Source organism: Mesocricetus auratus, unplaced genomic scaffold, assembly GCF_017639785.1.
Source record: "Mesocricetus auratus isolate SY011 unplaced genomic scaffold, BCM_Maur_2.0 Super-Scaffold_6730, whole genome shotgun sequence".
Classification (NCBI taxonomy): Eukaryota; Metazoa; Chordata; class Mammalia; order Rodentia; family Cricetidae; genus Mesocricetus; species Mesocricetus auratus.
The window spans coordinates 66801230-66822600 of record NW_024429184.1 but is presented as its reverse complement, the minus strand read 5'-3'; the positions used below and the strand labels follow the sequence as shown (position 1 = coordinate 66822600).

At 41.9% G+C, this 21371-nt stretch overlaps 1 protein-coding gene across 9 annotated transcripts in view; it reads right to left on the bottom strand.

The window, feature by feature from the left end:
* Positions 1-21371, bottom strand: part of Asph (aspartate beta-hydroxylase) — a 194237-nt gene that overhangs the window by 109399 nt on the left and 63467 nt on the right. For 6 of the 9 annotated variants that reach the window (XM_013110944.3, XM_005066736.4, XM_013110941.3 and 3 more), the window contains 7 exons: positions 15960-16055; positions 13347-13421; positions 8901-9017; positions 7025-7057; positions 5877-5933; positions 4144-4191; positions 3690-3722 (listed from right to left, as the gene is read on the bottom strand). In XM_013110944.3, coding sequence (XP_012966398.1) covers positions 3690-3722; positions 4144-4191; positions 5877-5933; positions 7025-7057; positions 8901-9017; positions 13347-13421; positions 15960-16055 — 459 coding nt within the window. The remainder of the gene's footprint in view (positions 1-3689; positions 3723-4143; positions 4192-5876; positions 5934-7024; positions 7058-8900; positions 9018-13346; positions 13422-15959; positions 16056-21371) is intronic. The other 3 variants (XM_040741464.1, XM_040741465.1, XM_040741463.1) reach the window with 2 other exon arrangements.

The window sequence follows — 21371 nt, the reverse complement described above, 5'->3', positions numbered from 1 at the left end:
GGCTTCGATTTGCTAGTATTTTCCTGAGTATTTTTGCATCAAGGTCCATGAGGGATATTAGTCTGTAGAGATCTTTCTTAGATGTGTTTTTGAGTGGTGTGGGTACCAAGGTAGAGTTTGGCAATGAATCTTCTGCTTCTATTGTGTGGAACAATTTGAGAAGTATTGGTATTAATTCTTCTTTGAATTTCGGGTAGAATTCTGTATTGAAACTATGTGGCTCTGGGCTTTTTTTTTTTTTTTGGTTGGGAGACGTTAATGACTGCTTCTATTTCATTAGGTGTTATAGGTCTCTTTAAGTTGATTATCTGTTCTTGATTTAATTTTGGTAAGTGATATCTATCCTGAAAATTGTACATTTCCTTCAAGTTTTCGAATCTTGTGGAGTACAGGTCTTCAAAGTATGACCTGAAGATTCTCTGGATTTCCTCAGTGTCCGTTGTTATGTTCCCTTTTCATTTCTGATGTTCTTAATTTGCATGTTCTCTCTCTGCATTTTGGTTAGTTTGGATAAAGGTTTGTCTATCTTGTTGATTTTCTCGAGGAACCAACTCTTCGTTACATTGATTCTTTGTATTGTTTTCTTTGTTTCTACTTCATTGATTTCAGCCCTCAGTTTGATTATTTCCTAGCATCTACTCCTCCCGGGTGAGTTTGCTTCCTTTTTCTCTAGAGCTTTCAGTTGTGCTGTTAATTTTCTAGTGTGACTATTCTGCAGTTTCTTCACGTGGGCACTTAGTGCTATGAACTTTCCTCTTAGCACTGCTTTCAAACAGTCCCACAAGTTTGGGTATGTTGTGTCTTCATTTTCATTGAATTCTAGGAAGTCTTTAAATTCTTTCTTTATTTCTTCCTTGACCAAGGAATGGTGCAATTGCATATTGTTCAATTTTCATGCGTTTGTAGGGTTTCTGCAATTTGTGTTGTTGTTGAATTCTAACTTTAGAATTCTAATAAGATACAGGGGATTGTTCTAATTTTTTTGTACCTGTTGAGGTTTGCTGTGTTGTCTTATGTGGTTGATTTTTGAGAAGCTTCCATGTGGCACTGAGAAGAAGGCATATTCTTTTCTGTTTGAATGGAATGTTCTATAGATGTCTGTTAAACCTAATTGAGTCATAACTTCTGTGAGTTCCTTTGTTTCTTTGTTAAGTTTCTGTCTGGTGGTCCTATCTAGTGGTAAGAGTAGGGTGTTAAATTCTCACACTATATCTGTGTGAGGTCTTATGTGTGATTTGAGGTTTAGTAATGTTTCTTTTACGAATATGGGTGCCTTTGTATTTGAGGCATAGATATTCAGAATTGAGACTTCTTCCTGATGGATTTTTCCTGTGATGAATATGAAATGACCTTCTTCATCTCTTTTGATTTATTTTAGTTTGAAGTCTTATTTGTTAGATATTATGATAGCTACACCAGCTTGTTTCTTGAGTTCATTTGATTGAACAATCTTATCCCAACCCTTTACTCTGAGGTAATGTCTTTCTTGAAGTTGAGGTATGTTTCTTGTAGGCAGCAGAAGGATAAATTCTGTCTTTGTATCCATTTTGCTAGCCTGTGTCTTTTTATAGGCAAGTTAAGACCATTAATATTGAGGGAAATTAAGGAACATGAGTGTTAATTCTTGTTTGTTTTGGATTTGTTGGTGGTGGTGGTACTGTGTGTGGATTTATTCTGTTTTTTTCTTTTGGCTTCTGGTAAAGTGGGATTATGTATTGCCTATGTTTTTGTGAGTGTAGTTAACTTCCTTAGGTTGGAGTTTTCCTTCTAGAACTTTCTTTAGGGCTAGATTAGTGGATATGTATTGCTTGAATCTAGTTTTTTCATGGAATATCTTGTTTTATCCATCTATAGTGATTGAAAGCTTTGCTGGGTATAGTAGCCTGGGCTGGCATCCACTGTCTCTTAGTGTGTGTAGAATATCTACCCAGGACTTTCTGGCTTTCAAAGTTTCCATGGAGAAGTCAGGTGTGATTCTGATAGTTTTACCTTTATATGTTGGCCTTTTTCCTTAACTGAGCTTAATATTCTTTCTTTATTCTGCATGTTTGGTACGTTGATTATTATGTGATGAGGGGAATTTTTTGTGGTCCACTTTATTTGGTGTTCTGTATGCTTCTTGTACTTTCATTGGCATGTCTTTCTTTAGGTTAGGAAAGTTTTCTTCTATGATTTTATTGAATATATTTTTTGCACCTTTGAAGTGGGTTTCTTCACCTTCTTCTATACCTATTATTCTCTAGGTTTGGCCTTTTCACAGTGTCCCATGTTTCTGGATATTTTTTGTTAGAGACTTTTTTGAACTTATGATGTTCTTTGGTCAATGAATCTATTTCTCCTACTGTATCTTCAACGCCTGAGATTCTCTCTTCCATCTCTTGTATTATGTTGGTTATGCTTGCATCTGTAGCTCCTGATCATTTACCCTTCTTTTCTAATTCCAGCATTCCCTCAGACTGTTTTGTTTTTTTATTGTCTCTATTTCAACTTTGAAATCTTGCAGTGTTTGAATTGTTTCTTGAAATTTTTGGTTTGTCTTTTCTTCTATTTCTTTAAAGGATTTTCTCATTTCCTCTTTTAGGGTCTGTATCATCTCCATGACATTGTTTTTAAAGTCGTTCTCTTCTACTTCATCTGTGTTGGGATGTTCACATCTTGCTGGTGTAGAGTCCCTAGACTCTGGTAATATTATATTGGTTTTTCTGTTGTTGAATATATTCTTATATTTCAAGACTAAATATTTAAATGCTATCTCAATGGCCAAGCTTTTTATGTTTGTAAAAAAACTGTATGTAAATACAACCTAAGCTTATCATTTATATCCCATTAGAAATGGCCATTATAGACAGTGATTTTGGTACTTTCTCAAATCTTAAACACATACATAACAAAATAGCATATCAGACCTACACACAGACTATTTTTTCCCCTCTGTGCACTTTGTCAGCTCTCAAGAATTTGTAACTCCTTGAAGCAGATCTGAATTCCAATGCCACAGTCACCTACAGGTCCTTATACTACGATGGATCGCAGCAAATTTTCTCAGCCTTCTTTCTCTGTCCTCAGTTACTCTCAGCTGAATTCTGTCTTCACACAGTGGTTCTGAAGATGCTTTAATTAAAAACAGCACATCACAAACGCCATTTCTTACTCAAAAAATCTTGAGCAATTTGTTCTTCCTTCCCCAACCTTACTTCTCATGCCCAGAAAGCAGGGAAAGCAATCTGTTCCATGGAATCCAAGAAAATTGTGCTGGAGATAAGAGCAGTCAGCCACCTAAACACTAGCCTGGCCCACTTCCAACCAGCCTACATATGGACTTCCAGCCAGAGCCCAGCTCTTGATCTTCCCCACCAGGGCAGAATGCCATGCAAGACATCTTCAAGAGAGGACGGCTTTGTAGAAAGAAACTCTGAGTGAAGAGGTTATTCATTCATGTTAGTCAAAAAGGGTGAGTGTAAAATGGTGTCAGTTTTAAATAGCTTCTAATTTCAATTTGTGAAAAACAAAATAAGGTATTACTTAGGCACTGGAATATTCACTGAAATAAGTAGAAAATTTCCCATATGAATTCCTTCAAGATGGTTGTTGGATGCTGCATGATAGTTATAGCTTGGAACATAATTTTCCATATTTGTATGTAAACTATGAAACAAATGAGTGGCTTAGGTTAAGAAATATTTACAAACCTGGTTCATCATAATCTTGGTGTGTTTGTTCCTCTGCAAAAAAAGAAAAGGAAAAAAAGGAGATTTAAGACAAAATAAGTACTAAGCAAGGTACCTACAGCTGTGAAACTAAAGGAAAAAAACAAATACTAAACAACCTTGTCTTAACCAGATTTCTAAGTAATGCTGCAGTTACGCATGTGTGTCTCTGCCCAAAAGGAATGGATGTAAAAGAAAATTATTCTCACAAAAATTCGAGATAAAATCTATAAAAACAGCATTAGGAATAAGTGGCAGCTTTGTTACAGTGGGGCTGTCAGTAGGAGAGGAGACAAGCACACAATACAGGACAGAAAAAAAAAGTCCTACTAAAATCGCATCCATAATCTTTGTAAAAAGAAACAACAAATCAACACAGTAACACCAGAGATCCTTTCCATGGTTTAAAAGTGAATGACAAATGCCCATCTAGTACCTGCATCCTGCTGTGGCTTATCAGCATCTGTTACTGCTTCACTGGCATCTAAAAAGAAAAAAAAAAACAAAAAAGATTTTGCCTAATAGCAAACAACATGCACATCACAGACACCATTCTACAAGAGTCACAAATTAATTCTAACCCTAAAGGTCTCCTCAGGTAGATACTGTTGTGGCTTGGATATAAGATGTTCCCAAAGGCTCCTTCATTGGAGGCTCAGGCCCCAGTTAGTGGCACTACTGATAGGCGACTGGATCATAAGGTGTTAACCTCATCAATGATTAATCCATCAATGAATTTATAGATGAATGAGCTATTAGGAGGCGGGCCTTACTAGAGGAAACGGGTCCGTGTGCCACTGGGGAGTGGGTGGATCTTTGAGTACAGCTTGTCCTCCCTTCGCAAGCTTTTTGCTTCCTGGCTAGCATGTTGTAAGTAGCCTCACTCTGCCATCTGCTCCTGCTGCATAATATTCTGCTTTGCCTCAGGCCCAAAGCAATAGAGCTACTAAATCCAAAACTGAAATACATGATTCTGGGCTGGGAAGTAGTACAGTGGTAGATTCCCCAGGGTTCAAAGCCCAGCATCACCACCAAAAAAAAAAAAAACACAACAATAATAATAAAATCTGATTCTATGAGCAGGGAGAAGCCTCCCTCCTTGGTTTGATCCTGCTAGCCCAAGCCAGGATCTATACCTTAGGTCTGTACACAACAGAGACACCTGCACTTCTTCATTTGCCGAGACCTGTTTATCAACAAACGATTAGACGTAGACAATGTGGTGTAAATAAAGACTGATGCTTCATTTCCCCATAAAGAACAAAATGACATCATGTGAAGTCAGTGAAGTAAGTCAGAAACTGAAAGACAAGTATGTTGATTGTCATGTGAAAACGATATTATAAAGGGGGATGAAGGCAAAGGGGAAAAAGAGGGAAAGAAAGGAAAAGAAGAGGAAGTCCAAACACAAAAGTAGAATGGGGACTATTTGGGAAAACCAGAATGATGGGGAAGCCAGAGAAGGGTGGATGGTAAGGGTATGTGTAAATGCACACTGTACAGATGTATGAAAATATCATAATGAAAGCCAATATGCTAACGAAACTAAAAAATGTTTTTGTCCTTTAAAAATGACCTCCCAGATATTTTGTCACAGCAATAAAAACTAACACATGTACTACTACTCTCTCTCTTTTTAAATATTTTATTTATTTATTGTGTATCCAATCTTCTGCCTGCATGCCAGCAGAGGGCACCAAATCTCATTCAAGGTGGTTGTGAGCCATCATGTGGTTGCCAGGAATTGAACTCAGGCTCTCTGGAAGAGCAGTCAGTGCTCTTAACCACTGAGCCATCTCTCCAGACCCCACTACTACTCTTTTTTCATAAATTTAACACACAAAATGTCCCAAAAATCAAGTTGCAAAGATGGCAAAGAGCAAACTATGGTTTGCAGCCTCCTGCCTCTATGACATCACTCTCTTCCATTTCTAGTGCCCCTTAAAAAGAACACCAATTGTCTGGGGAAAGGCATCCTTTTCTCTTCATTTACCTTGCAATGTTAAAACAATATGCAGGCAACTTTGTCATCTAGAGAATATGAACACCTGTGAGAATTATGAAAATACCTCTCTGGGAAATCAGAGTAAACCACTCACCCTGACTTGAGCCTCCCTAAGTCCCAACTTCCAACAGAAATACACATTGGTAATTTTAATATTTACAAACCTGAGATTTCCTGTTCATTCAGTATCTCTTCCACATCATTTGGATGGTCCTCTGATGCTATGAATCAGGAAAGGAGAAGTTAAAAATGTCTCAAATAAAGCTTGTATATGAAACCTAGAACTGGAAGCCACAAATCCTGTGACCAACCATGTTCCCTCAGAGAACAAACTTGTATGAGCTTAATGCCAAATACAAAGATACACAGTTTCCAACACCAATGCATTTGCAATCCATGCACAGATGGGCAGTTTATGGTCTCATGTGGCATATGCCATTTCAACTAGTCATCAATTCAAAACATACGAGCACAGAACACCAAAAAACAGCACAGGTCAGTCCCATCTTGCTATAAAGACCACTGCCACAGGGAGCACTGTACAGGGGGGTCTTACCAGACTGGCTCCAACTGTCACAGTTCCAGTGTTTACACACACATAGCATTGAGGGATTCGGACCCACTCAATAATGCCAAGAGGGGCTTAAAATCAGAAAAGAGTCACTTGCTCTGCTCTATAAGGAACACTAGTCGAGACAGGCTCCCTGCAAGAGGATGGATCCAGCTCAGACATGGACATGCTTTGTAGGGTCTCATAACATGCGGAAAACATGATACAGATCTTTGACCAACTTCATAATTTAAGGCACTAAAGCATGCATGTGCATTGTTTTGTTTTTGTTTATTTTTCTTTCTCTTTTGTTTTGTTTGAGACTGGTCTTACTTTATTGCCCAGGCTGGCCTCATGGCAATCCTCTATCTCAGCCTGCCAGGTGCTGGGATTATAGGTGTGAGGTATCTGTCCAGCTTGGTTTTATTGTTGTTGTTGGTGGTGGTGGTGGTGTGTGCATGTATGCATGTTGACAAGGTTTCACTATATAACCCAGAGGAGGTTTGAACTAACAACCTTCCTGGCTCCACGTTCTGAGTCTGAAATTACAGGTATATGCCATCAAAACCAATGCAATTCCTTTGTATAAATGACACAGTAATTCTACTACTTGGGATTTATAGTCAGGAAATAAATATAAATAAAACACAACATTAGTAGCTATATGTCATATGATACATTGAATAATTTAAAAATGCTAACAAATAGTATTTTTATCTAACTCATGATGCTGTTGGAAGATTCCCTCTAATAAAATCTTACCTGTCTCTTCCATATGGTAACTATCCTCAGTTTCTGAAAAAGAAAAGAAAAGAAAGCATTTGGTTGATACATTCTCTCATATATGGTATATGTATCTGTTATCTAGGTCTATTTTGAATGATAATTTAAGTAATTCCAATGCTTGTGAATGATTTTATCATAAACTATCAAAATAAAGCATGGAAATATCAATTAACTCTCTATTGTTTAATCACTGCTTTATACCACGCGTCTCATGCACTCTTTCTTCCTTCACCCACCCAACGGTTGCACAGTGTTGACACACAGCAAAACCGCGGGTAAAGAGAAGGCAGTTCATGCAGTGACCTACAGGGACAAAGGCTTGAGGCAGGGAAGGTCTGTTAACCCACTCCACATTCCCCTGTGGCATCCTATTTACTAGCTTTGTCCTGTTTCCGAAAGTGAACATGCATGCTGAAAATATAGAAGAAAGCAAGAACGAAGATTTGGTATGTTTGAAAAGCTAAAAAAAGAGTATATGCTTCTGGTTTGGTTTTGTTTAATTGGATCGTAGTTGGTTGGTTTTGTTATTTTGTTTTCAGACAACGTCTCACTAGGTGGCTATGGCTGGTGTGGAGCTCTCTATAGAGACAAGGGTGGCCTAGAACTGAGAGATCTACCTGCCTCTGCCTCCCCAGGGCAGGGATTAAATGCCTGCAACACCATGCCTGGGTTTATAGTTCTTTTTGAAACAGGGTCTCACCATCCAGACTGGCTTCCAACAAATGGACTGTAGGCAAGTGCCACCACACCTGCACAGAAACTGTCTGGGCCACTGAGCTCACTTACTCAGACAATAAAAATGCCAGCATTTGATCCTCACCGCTATAACCTTTGTGTATTTTAGCACCCTGTGACAATTTCGTACATGCACAGAATATGTTCTGATCACACTTGTCCTCCATCAGCAGGTGTTTCTTCCTGGCCAGAGCTGACCCCCTAACCTTGCTGATCCTAAATCCTTCCCCCTTCAAATGATATCAAATCATTTGAAAATCTGCCACCAACGAAATTTCCCAGCACAGTATGTCAGAAGTGTGCACCCTTTGACATTTTGTGACATGCAGTTTTTGCAACCATTTGTTAGCTGGTCTTGTATATAGAGGTTCATGGAAACACAGCCATGTTTATACCCAATTAATTACAGCTGAAGATCGTCTTTGTGCTATATTAACAGCTGAGAGTTCTAACATCTACTGAATTCTCCACTAGTTGAAAACACCTGCTACCTGGCTACTTAACAAAAAATGTCTGGGGACATGTGCTACAGAAGCTGCAGATTGCCCTCTGCCCAGTAGAGGGAGACAGTGCTGTTAGAACAAAAGCCAGGGAGAGACAGCAAGTGCCTTGCATGCTTCTTCGTGACTGGAACTTCATGTAACACATGACCCCTCATGGCGCAACAGAGAAGCTTGCCAAGGCACTGCACTTGCCATTATCAGAAATCCACCTATTTATGAGTTTCCGTCAGGCTTTGCAAGAAATCAGGTATCATTTTATTTTAGAGAAAGGCTCAGTCACTTTGAAGCAGTAAGCTTCATCCTCAAAATATATAAACATAAAATTAAATACTGCTCTGAAAGGAACTTTAGAAATGTCTTAATAATTACACTATAAGCTACCAACTATTTTATGTATTTATTTCATGTGCACTGGTGTTTTGCCTGCATGCATGTCTGTGTGAAGATGTCAGATTCTCTGGAACTAGAGTTACAGACAGTTGTGAGCTGCCATGTGGATGCTGGGAATTGAACCCGGGTCCTCTGGGAAAACAGCTGGTGCTCTTAAGCACTGAGTCATCTCTGAGCCATCTCTTCAGCCCCCCATCAACTATTTTTAAAGAATTATGTTCTACCTTCAAGAACTGCCTCAGGTTCCAGGACCTCAAATCTGTCCTCTCCATCGGTCACTGTGAGGAAGTCCTCGACTTCTGGCTGTGGTTCTGCTGGCCCATCTGCTTCCAGGTTCGAGTCTCCAACAAGGAGAAACAGGGAGCAAGAAGAAAGAGTAAGAGCCCACAGTGGCAGTCAGGCCCATCTTCAGCCACCCCACGAGCCTCTGCCATTATCCCCTCTACAGTCACTTTCTTAATCTGGCCAGTGCCAGTCTGTCTGAGAGTCACTTCTCATTACAATATGAACGCATGGAGGATAGTCACCTCAGTGTGTCGCTCATACTGTATACTAAGCAGGGAGGACCATGAGTAGCCAACGGAGATGCTCCTAAATACTTGATGAATCAATAAATGAATTTGTAATTATTAACACGTACGTCTCTTTTATGATCCCTGAGTCAGGAAAAAGGTCATAGCAAGGCTTTTCATTGAGAACCGTCAAATTTCACACAGCAACTATATTCGATAACTTAAATGTTTTAATGTAGAGAACAGCTGGTTGCCTGCTAAGTCACATTGCTACACCCTAGGTACACCTCACATTGTGCATATCAACTGGCCTAGGCATAACTATTTTAGTTAGTAGAGACAGAAAAGTTCTTTGCTGAATTCTTTAGGCTGTACTGAACATGCTACATTACTCCAATTCAATACAGTTTGGCCTGTGACCTTGCCCTCAGGTTACCCTACAGTGACTTGCATGGTCCCAGCAGATGACTTCTTGTAAGCAATGCTCCATTTGTAAGAACCTGAGTGAGTTGGACTTGGCTGTTTGGGAATCTGATTTAGCCTAAATCTGGATTTAGGCTCTTTACATCAGCTGTCCTGGTGTAAACAAATTACCTACTCCATGCCTGAGATTCCCTTCCAGAAAGCTGGAATAACAATTCTCTATTCAGAGTATTGGTAAGAGGATGAAAATACTTATGAGCATGCCTAGCCCATCATAAGTGTCTAATGTGGTTATCACCATTACAATTACTATAGAAATGACAAGACTTTCTCTACTGCAATTGAACTGTCCCCACGACCAGTGGAAGCCCTTTTTAGTTATTCTGCATACTGTGGCATAGTGATGTTCAGTTTCACTAAATCCTATAGACCTATTTGTGTAGATATTTTTTATAGAAGGTGCCCCGTATCTACAGTTTTGCTTTCTGAGGTCTCATTTGTCTGGGGCCAACCACACAGTATGAAACGTTAAAGTACCAGGAATAAACTTTTTAAATATGTTTGATTCCCAGTAATGAAATCCCTCTTCATCTCTCTCCACCCCATCTGGGATATGAATCACCCTTTGGTCCAGGCTCATCAACACTGTATACTCAATCTGCCCATTAGTCACCCAGCAGTCATGTGTATCAGATTTAGTGGCACAGTTATTTATGATACAGAAATCCTTATTTAACTTAATAATGACTCCAAAGCACAAGAATAGTAATGTTGGTTATCCAAGGAATAATACTCATACTTGTTTTTTTAATAATTGATTTTTTAAAAAGAAAGAAAAAGAAGACAGTTGAGGTAGCTACAAAATCTTCAGATTGAGAAAAAAAGTGCTAATTTTGCCATTGCACCTCAAACGCAGACACTACAGCCTTGGTATGTGACAAAGATAAGGGTGGAGTTCAGTACTATTTTTGCTTTCACAGATCCCAGGGGTCCTCAGAGAGCTGTAGGGAGGTACACACGATCTGCTTCCTGTGCATTCATCACCATGAGAGTTTCTCCTCCTTTTAGACCTGCTATCCGCAAAACCACCCACCAAACCTAACTGCTGCTGGAAGCTGTGACTATCCACAGTCCTCTTTCCTTCTCCCTTCATGCCCTCTAGAGACGTTTTGTGATTTGCACCACTAGCAGTCTGCACTACTGTTTAATGGATGTGTCACTGTTCGAGTAGAGAAACCAGGCAAGCACTCTCCGGTGGCTTTGAGTCCACTGTGCAGCAAGTGCCAGCCATGGGAGAGAAAGCAAGCCCATGCTGGGGGCTCACTACACTACGCACTGTCAACTCTCTGCTGTTGCACTTTCCTTGCAAAGCTGACGTTACTATCCAGCTCTGACGTACGAGGGACTTTGCTCAAACCACAGAGCTAATACACGGTAGATGCGGGGTAGCAATGGAGTTTAAGACACTAGGTCCAGGGAAGTCATGTGTGGGGATCACAGACCCTGGCCGGAAACCCACCCCTCCATCAGCCTGGGAGCAGGCAGCTGCGAGACAATGTTTACTGAAAACATGTTTACTGAAAACAATTCAGATGAGACAGCAGATGCAAAGGCCCTGAGACACAGAAGCTGGAATTGTTGCAGGAGACAGAGACTGCAGGCTGGAGGAGAGGCAAAGCCTGAAAAGGCACAGCTGATAGGGCCACACCCAACACGGAATAGAGAACAGAAACAGACCGGGATGAATGCCACTGCAGGGCCATGGCAAGAGGTGACATACAAAGCTAAGGCACAAGAGTCAGGACACATGCTGAGAGCAAATTGGACAGGGCTTGCTGCTAGGGGAACGAGAAAATTATAGAAAACGCATAGGGTTTTAGCTTGGCCCATGACAGACAAACTCACTAAAAAGCATAAAAAGCTCAAGTAAGAGCAATTGGCATGGGGAAGGACTGATAGGGAGCTGTGACCCTGCACTGGGAAGGGCTGTGACACTGCACTGGGAAGGGCTGATGGGCTGTGGCCCTGCACTGGGAAGGGCTGATGGGCTGTGACACTGGGAAGGGCTGATGAGCTGTGACCCTGCACTGGGAAGGGCTGACGGGGAGCTGTGGCCCTGCACTGGGAAGAAGCCTTCAGTGCTCGGCATGGTTACATCCTGAGTCACCTACAGCATCCCCAAACGGAAATGTGCTGTGTGTAACTGGGTACAGTAGGACTTTAGGTAAGTCACTGGTGACATCTGCAGGAGTAAAAAGACATAAATGATGTCTGCAGCCATGGAGAACCCATGTAATTGTCTATGGAGAAAGCCTCTATACGGGTATAAACCAGAAGCAAGAAGGTACAGCAGGGAATTAGGCTCTAGGATTCTTTCCTCTTCTGGTTTGCTATTCATCACCCTCACCTTAGCCACTGGGCTGTTGACAAACAGCTGCTTCACCTTCCCACTCCTCTGCATCCCTAGCCTGGTAGAGCCGACTTTCATGGGCCATCCTGACTCCATATTTGGTCTCTGCTGCACACAGACATGTTCCCGCCTAGTCTTCAGACTGTAGGCCGAACAAACTATACTCCTATACCCCTCCCGGCAGCTCCAATTCCTCTTCAAAGTGTCTTTTCTGTCCTCACTCTACCTGTGCCCCCATTCTGACCATCTTCACATTGGACCCCTAATTACAGCAAAGGCCAGGTGAACTGTTCTGCTCTAAGCGGCATGCATTCTTCCCAGCAAGTGTCTCCGAGTCCTAGGCCCGGTAACCTCACTTAGTATCCTGTGACTCACCACGGCAGTTTTCAGCTTATCACACTGAACTCAGTATTTAGATGCCATCTTCCTTGTGCTTGTGCTACAGGGGTGGGGCGGGGAAAGTTGTAGCCTGTGTGTGCTATGGGGAAGGAATACAGTCCAGTGACACAGCCTGCCAAGAATTATAAGGGACAATCCTTCCTACATTGTCAGCAGCCATCAGCAATATCTGATTTCACGAGATAATACTTCTTCCTTTAGGCGTCCCTCAGATCTCACTAAGACAACAGGATACCAGGATGCCAATGACCTGCCCCTTTACAAACCCTCCACAAGTTACATTATAGGGTCACGCTATCTGCTTTTATCACGAGGTGTTTCTAGGAGTATCCCTATGAAACTCTGGCACACCAATGGCTGGATTATCATTCAATATTCTCTACACAGACCCTACCACAAGAAACCAGAGCCAAGCGCTGGGAGGAGACGTCCTGGTCTCTTTGATAGCATGATCTGTAAAATTGTTTCACATGCTTTGCTTGGGTAACCTGGGAGAAAACTGGGAGAAATAAAGATGGCTCCAGAGGTTCACTTCTCCTGAAGGTACAGTATGGCTCTTCAAGTTTGGAGTAATTCCTGAGGGTGGAGCATCTCCCCTCATGTGGAGGACAGCTCCTGAAGGTGGAGGACCACGTCAAGACAAGCAGCCAGAGCTCATTGGCCTATATTGGTCACTCTACTCTGACTCTCCCATTTATTCGTGATGGAACTCTGGCCTTGAATGAATTATTTATGTTCATTCCTATGATTTTAAAATTAAATATGTCCATAAAACTCCTTCACAGCGAGGTGGAATTTTGAAAAGTATATCCAGTGCTTCCTCCCCTCCCCCCACAGAAGTAATAGTTGGTCTATAATTACTCGGAATATAGTTACAGAAACTCAATTATTTTAGTAACTTGTGCAAAACAGAATTGAATTCATACCATATTCTGTGTGTACTGATTCCTGGAGAAGGGACTGAATTTGTTCTTTTACTTCATCTTCAACATTCTGGACTTCTAAAATAATTACAAAACATAACAAAAGAACATAACACTCAAACGTTAATGGGAAATTCCAACACTTAAATAAGTCACTTGCATACATACTAAGATGACTACACTTGGCTAAAAGGCTATGTATTTTTTCCATATTCATATGCCACTTCCTCCCCTATGTCAGCAAACATAAAAGACACTTAAAATTGGACTTATTTGCTTAGCGGATGTAAATGCTGAGAGACTTTCAAAGGTACTTTTAAAGAAGAAACTAATCCAGGCATAGACTTTCTTTCCTTTAAAAATAATAGTCTAAGAGCAAAAGCTTTCAGTTTCCAATTAATAAAATTCCTACTCATGTTAGAAGAAAGCAAAGACTCAGCTTTCATAAAGAGGAGTACTGGAAAAGACCGAATTCCATACAGACTAAACAATGTGATCCACGCCTGCACTCCTGGCAGTCGGGACGAAGGACACCATTGCTGAAATGAGGACCAGAGTAGGTAGGGAAGCCCGACCCACAGATCTGAAGCTTGTGTGATAATGAACACCCTGTCAGCTTTAGAAAAATGTATCAGAAAGCCAGACCCCAAGGCTCAAATAATTGTGACTTACAAAAGTGCATGTTAATGACTACATTCCAACAACACCATATTATTTATCAGACTGTAAGACAGGTAAACGCCAACATTACACAACAAATAAACTGTAGCTGCAAGACACTGTTGCAGGTTTGGTAACGTAATAGACTTCATCTTGGCATCATCGGTGCTGCATGTGAGATAATGCCAATGGCAGGAGTTACATCAAAGCACAGATGTTCAGTGACAGACAGAGTAAGTTCAGGCGAGGAAAAGGTGTAACCCATGTTAGGCCAATTGCTTAATAAAACATTTCTAAAGCGTAAAGATGTTTTATTTCTGTTTCACTAGTCATCCACATGGATATCCTGGCACAATTATACAGGTCCCTAATCTCTACTCTTCTTTCACTGTCTCCCAGGGTTTGTGACAGTCTCCTCATTGGGGCCCATTCCAACAGTGCTGAGAAAAGCATCCAATGTGATCACATGAAGAGTTTCTAGCTGCTTCTTTACTGACTTCCTAGACAGGGAAACCTAAGCACCACAGATTGAGAACTACGAATGCGGGTCCTCCCACACTTTCCCAGACTCGTTCTACCAGCACTGGTTTAGAACTCAGTGAATGCCCTGTCACTTCATTCCTGATTCTATACATGTCTTTCTTCTCGTGTGGAGATGCTGCAGAGGTAGACTACAAACAGGTTAAAGAATGGATAGGAATGAAATTAAAAAGGCAATGTTATGCAGTGTGTTCTTTCAAAAGTGTGTTTACTACAGTGAAGAGAGGGACCCTGTGGCAGGTGGGGGTTAGGAGGATATCAAAGGCTTTAGTGTACTTAGAGATAGGTATCTCTATTTGAAAACCAGATGGAAGAAGCCAGAAAAAGAAAAAAGAACTAAAGTCTCAATAGGAGAAGGGCGGAGAGGGGGGAATGCAATCTGAAAACATTGCCAAGAAGCTGAGGAGAATGAGAGCTAGCAATAAACCAGTGGGCCTGCTAATTGGCAATCATTTGCAAAGAATCGTTAACAAGAAAGGATAATGGGAAGCACATGGAAAATCTCAGATCCAGTACTCATTTAAAAAATAGATTTTTAAAATTACAAGTCTGTTTAGTGCAAAGTAAAATATTAATTGTTAAATTCAAATAATTAAATTAAAAACCTTTACAAAAAAAGCAGATGGATTCTGGAGCCATATACCAAGTCCATGGGTGTGAGAAGGAGACAATAAATTCTCCTAAGGTTTGAAATAACAAAAAATAAAGCTTAGACTAATATATTGTTCCTTGAAGGGATGAAGTAAGAAATCGTATTCAACAGCACAATTTGGGCTGCATATTGTTTCCAATAAACATGTATGCAGTACTTCCAATAGGGGGCGCAAAGAAACCACCAATTTTCTTAAGTATTGCAAGACAGACAAGCACTGAAGCTAATTGCATTCTACAATTACCATGTGGCAAGCAGAAAATGGTGGTCATAAATTAAATATTTATGTCCCTATTTGTTAGAATACCTCAACATTTCCAAACTATAGGTCAAAGTCCCCTTATGGAAATACTATGACCTGATCTATGATGCCATGGAGATGGAAACAGCATCACGAGATCCAGGGAGGCTTTCGGGGGAAGTCACTCATGTACCAGAGTGTGCACAGTCCGTGTGTGTTCTTACTTTGAATGTAATGTCGTCAAAAGATGCTGGAATAGAGTCAAGACACTCTTGGCTTCTGCTGTTCCTAACTGCGTGGTCTTGGGCAATGCACAACCAACCGTTTGGGTCTTAGAATCTTGGTTACAAAAATGAAGACCCTGCATACATTTTTCACTACAAAATTAATGATTAAAATTTCAGAAAAGAAGAAATTGTAACCTGTTTTGTAAACAGTCTAAACAACTGGCTGAGACATGCTGCTTAACTGCAAGGACACCTGCAGGCCAGGCATGCCCTGGAGTCTTCCTTGTGACACTTACCTGTCCCCAAGTCAGGAACCTGCTCCTCCAGCTCAGCAGGTGGCTTGGCCTTCTCTGCTGGGAATGATGTCTCCGAAGTAGATCTTTCTTTAAGTCCTGCATTTTTTATTCACAGTGTTAACTGACACTTCTTTCCAAATCATTTTTACATATCAAACCAGGAAAAATAACTTTCAAACATTTGGGTAGTGGTGCAAGGAATTCAGATTTTCCAGTATTGTGTTTAAAACTGAAGAAAGTTTTCCCTTTCGCCTCCCAAGGGTCTTCAGTGTATCTAAGACATTTTAAAGGGCATTCATGAATATTTACAGCATATAATCATGTCTAACCTTGCCAAAAGAAGTTCAGTGTGAGTCTAAGCCCTCTTGTGTTAAGAGAATGAGGACTTCCTAAACCAAAGGTGAGCTCAGCAGAAGGAAGCGTTGGGACTCTCCTGAAGCTGACCCATGCACAGTGCGAACTTGAATTCCCCTGTAATGTTTGATTCTCCTGGGAATAGTAGAGTTTTAAGTAAAGCACACATAACTCTCTTTTTACAGTTTTCTCAAAGGACCACCTATAAGCAACCATAATGTTTTTTTTTTTCTGGTTCAAAAACATATCAAAAAGTCCCTTGTTTAAAAAGGAAGGAAAACAAGGCAGAGAAGCAAGTTAACATGAAAACTGATTTTAAAGTCACATAAATACTAAACTAGTGCTTTGATGTTTTACATGTGGCACATTAGATAAAAACCCTGGGTAACCAAGAGTCCATCCAATTCTGTTTACAGAGCCCTGAGCTTCTCTGCTCTCCCTGAGGACTGAAGGACTTGTGGCATCTGGGAAGGCAGTGATCCCAGAAGGTCATGCCAGCACTCAGCACTCTAGGAGTCCTAAGCACTGCTGGACAGCCGATGTCAGTTTAACACACTTTACGTTTTTATTCTTTGCCCGCACTCCTACTCCTGTCTCTGCCTGATGCCACTTCTGAAATCTTAGAGACAGCAAAGGCAGCTGGTAAGCTCGGCTATCTTCTATTTCCCCATTTAACCCTGTGCACACAGTGCCACCACAGAGCTGCATTCTACCTGTCAGTGCAATCTAACTGTAAGACAGACTTCAAACTAGCTCACCGTCCAAGAGTGCAGATAGGGATGAAGACCTTACAACATCTCCTTGAAATACAGGGTGGAAATACTCTGCCTTCTCATTTAAGTAACCCACCCTTTCACCTCTCACCCGACAGCAGATCAGGAACCATCAATGAATAAGTAGTGTTAAATCGATGAGGAAAAAGTTGAGAGTCCATGAACTCATTGTGTTTGCCCTCAGAACTTTGGCCAAAGGTTGACCATGGCAATAGCTACAGAAATGCCTGCGGAAGGGCATGCAGTGGAGTACCCTCCACTAGCCCACTGCTGCAGAGGCTCTCTGCAGGGCCAGAGCTCCTTAAATATACATGGTTGGCACAGGAATGTGGGGAAGAATGAGGACTGCACCAAATACTGTTACTATTTACCAGATTCCTCTCTGCTGGTGCCCACCATTTCTGTATTATAGGTAGTCTCCCTGGGGTGGTACCGGTGTGTGCCAGGTGTCTCAGAATGATGAAAAGCTACAACTCCTCCCTCACTGACATACAAACCTTCACTTTCAAACTGGCCTCCATTTGTGCATTGAGCAATGAAATAGCACATTCAACTGCCTGAAAGTCCACACTTTCAAAACTTGGAAAAGTCCATTTCATTTGAGAAAGAAATACATGCTACAAGTGTTTGAAAGCTACCAGTTTTCAGACACAATACATGAGAGCCATCTTTCTGTAACTCAACTAGGAGTCATTTGTCTTTATAATCCAAAGGATAAAAAAAATGTAACAAGAGACGGGGAACGTATCCAGCAGGAGAAAATACTACATGGCTTCATTTCTACCCAAAGTATGAGACAAATGGCATACATACCAACAGCTGGTCAGCGCCATGTCCAGAGGTGACTTTAGCAATAATAAACTTCATTATAAACTTCAAGGCAGTGAAATATCATATTTACACATCTCCTTCACTGGGCCCTATAAACTTTTGCATTTAACAACACAAGCTACACTGAAACGGCTTTGACAACCCATGGAGAAGCACTGCCTTAGAAACTGCTTCACAAAACCAGAAACTTAACCACAAGTGACCAACTCAGAGTCAAAGGAAAGGGTTCATGTTTATTTGTTTTTGTTAAAGCTGGGGCCACGTACTGAAAAGTACAAATGTCAGTGGGATAGACTGAGATTTGCAATGAACATTTAAAGCTATTTTCTGAAATGCCTTGTGTCTGTTGTCTAGTCCTGGAACTGCATACAACAAAACTATCTATAGTTCACACTGGCTTGAGGAAGATTAGCCTCTAACTTAACAAGCAGTGCAGAAAGAAGCGGGCTCGCTCCCAGCCCCGACCTTAGCCTCCAAAAGCAACCCAGCTCCCAGCTGCAAGCTCTTTCAGACAACACATCCAGAAGTAAATGGGCTGCCTGTCCTGCTGGAGAGTCTTGAGGATGCTCCCAGAGAAAGTAGACTCTACTGCCGCTGCTTACTGTCACTGTCTAGGTGCAGATGTTGCCAGGCTATGACAATGGTGGATAGGAGTGAAAATAAAAATTTCCTCACAACACCTTGACTGTTGTTCTGTAGACTCACTAGACAATTAGGAAGCTTTAAAACTTGCATTTATAAATAACTGCTTCTCTCGTTTTATTAAAAATGTAAGTAGTCATCAAAAGTAAATGAAGCCATCATTTAAACCATTCATAGCACCCTTGACCACTGGACACCATTTTCCTGGGCCTACTATTAGCCTGCTTAACTTTATTCACTGCTACCCAACCACACCTGACCTGAATGAGGATGAAATAATATATATGTATCTCCATAAATATGTAATAGCTTAGAGCTTACCAAACGGCAAATGTAAATTCCTTAAACAAATATGCATCAGTTGTTAATGCGCAGGACTCTTCCACAGTAGGTGAACGTGTGCAATGCAAGTCCTGCAGGACAATGTGTGCGATGTAAGCCTTGCAGGAGAGTGTATGCAGTTCAAGTCCTGCACAAGCATGTGTGAAATACAAGACCTGCACGAGAGTGTGTGCTGTGCAAGTCCTGCACAAGAGTGTGTGCTGTGCAAGCCCTGCACTAGAGTGTGTGCTGTGCAAGCCCTGCACGAGAGTGTGTGCTGTGCAAGCCCTGCACGAGAGTGTGTGCTGTGCAAGCCCTGCACGAGAGTGTGTTCTGTGCAAGCCCTGCACGAGAGTGTGTGCTGTGCAAGCCCTGCACGAGAGCGTGTGCTGTGCAAGCCCTGCACAAGAGTGTGTTCTGTGCAAGCCCTGCACTAGCGTGTGTGCTGTGCAAGCCCTGCACGAGAGTGTGTTCTGTGCAAGCCCTGCACGAGAGTGTGTGCTGTGCAAGCCCTGCACGAGAGTGTGTGCTGTGCAAGCCCTGCACGAGAGGGTGTTCTGTGCAAGCCCTGCACGAGAGTGTGTGCTGTGCAAGCCCTGCACGAGAATGTGTGCTGTGCAAGCCCTGCACGAGAGGGTGTTCTGTGCAAGCCCTGCACGAGAGTGTGTGCTGTGCAAGCCCTGCACGAGAGTGTGTGCTGTGCAAGGCCTGCACAAGCATGTGTGAAACGCAAGCCCTGCATGAGTGTGTGTGCTGTGCAAGCCCTGCACTAGAGTGTGTGCTGTGTAAGCCCTGCACGAGAGTGTGTGCTGTGTAAGCCCTGCACGAGAGTGTGTGCTGTGCAAGCCCTGCACGAGAGTGTGTGCTGTGCAAGCCCTGCACGAGAAGGAACAAATGAAACATGGGAACAGAAACTGCTGAGGTCACTAGGTGAGTAGATGTTACAGAAATGTGGGCAAGAGGGCACGGTCAGGGAAAGGGCTCAGCAAGTAGATCTCAACGGATTACCAAAGGCCAGAGGGACAGGGCTAAGAGCTACACTGCAATCCTCAGGCAACGGAAGAGCAAGCTTAGAAGCTTGAGTCATGGGGACAGAGAAGGAAGGCAGTGTTTAAGCACAGCAAATGTCCTAGGATATTACATCTCTCCAGTCCAAGATAAAGGAGTCACCTTTCCTAAGAATTACACTGAAACCCGACAGACAGGCTGAGAACTCCACAACGGCATACATGCTAATCAATCATGCTAAATTTTCTCTTTGTTCCTGCCTTGTATAATCAGTAAATATGGATGTTAGTAAGAACACCAACAGTTTCAGAACTAAGCAAGAATCTGAGGCAACCAGAACCAAAAGCTGCCCCTGATTAAAATAAAGGATCTCCTTTATCAGACCCAGGAGATAGACAAATTTCAAAAAGAGGAAATGCTTGTCACCAAACAAATACGGACAAAAGGTTCCTAACAGCCTGGATTCAGGACCAGCAAAGACACTGCAAAGCTTGGACAGAGGGGACTCTTAACACTGGAGATCATCCTGGAAATGCTAGAGGTGCAACCACCCTGGTGTGGATGAGCCCCAGGGCTTGAATTAAGTGGGGATGTGTGTGGATCTCACCTCTAGCGACTGGCCCCAGACACAGCTTTGGTTTCCACCAAGAAAAAAAGGTGACAAAAAAAATAGCATCCCCTAAGCTTTTTAAAGACGGATCACTTAACCCCAGTAAAATCATGGCTTTTTTGTACCAATTTACTTTCTCACTTATTCAAAAAAGAAATCCTGCCCCACCCCTTGCACACAGCAACAGGAACAGTTAAGAGAATTTGCTTGGTGTTCCTTCAAAAAAATTACATTTTTCTCTTCTAAAGGTCTCTAATGGTGTTAAAATATCTAAAATTTTTCACCTCATCTGCTGTGTATTTCCCTATTCAGCAACCAGTGACTGTCGACAGATGGTTGGTTAGTGGCCAGGCACTGTACAAACCAGTCTGAGAGCGAGGAAGCGGGTGCTGGCCATGGTGGCCATGGCACACTGTCCCCGAGGGCAGCTGGGCTGGGTCCCACACACGGGCCTTCTCAGGAGAGGGAACAGCCACAGGGGCGGTGGCTGCACTTTGCCTACCTCAGCCCTCCATTACATCCCAGCATTTCACTATGCCGACTCCATGCACCTGTCTCCCTGCGGCTCACCCCGCCAAGTCACAGGCACACTGCAGATTCTCAGGAGTCCGTGACGAGGGAGTCAGTGGGTGAGACGCGTCCCCGCAGCAGAACTTCAGCGGGTAGGTGGAAAACACCACTGTTACAAATAACAAAAGCTTTAAATGGGGCTTACGAATGTAAAGTTTTTGCAAAACTTTGACTTTCATGAAAAAAAATTGAGCCAAATCAAAAATAAAAATCAAGCTTATGGGGTTATATCCTTGAACAAATGAAAGAAAAGGATATGGAACTGCCGTTTGCTACTGAGGATTTTTAGTTCTGATTTTTTCA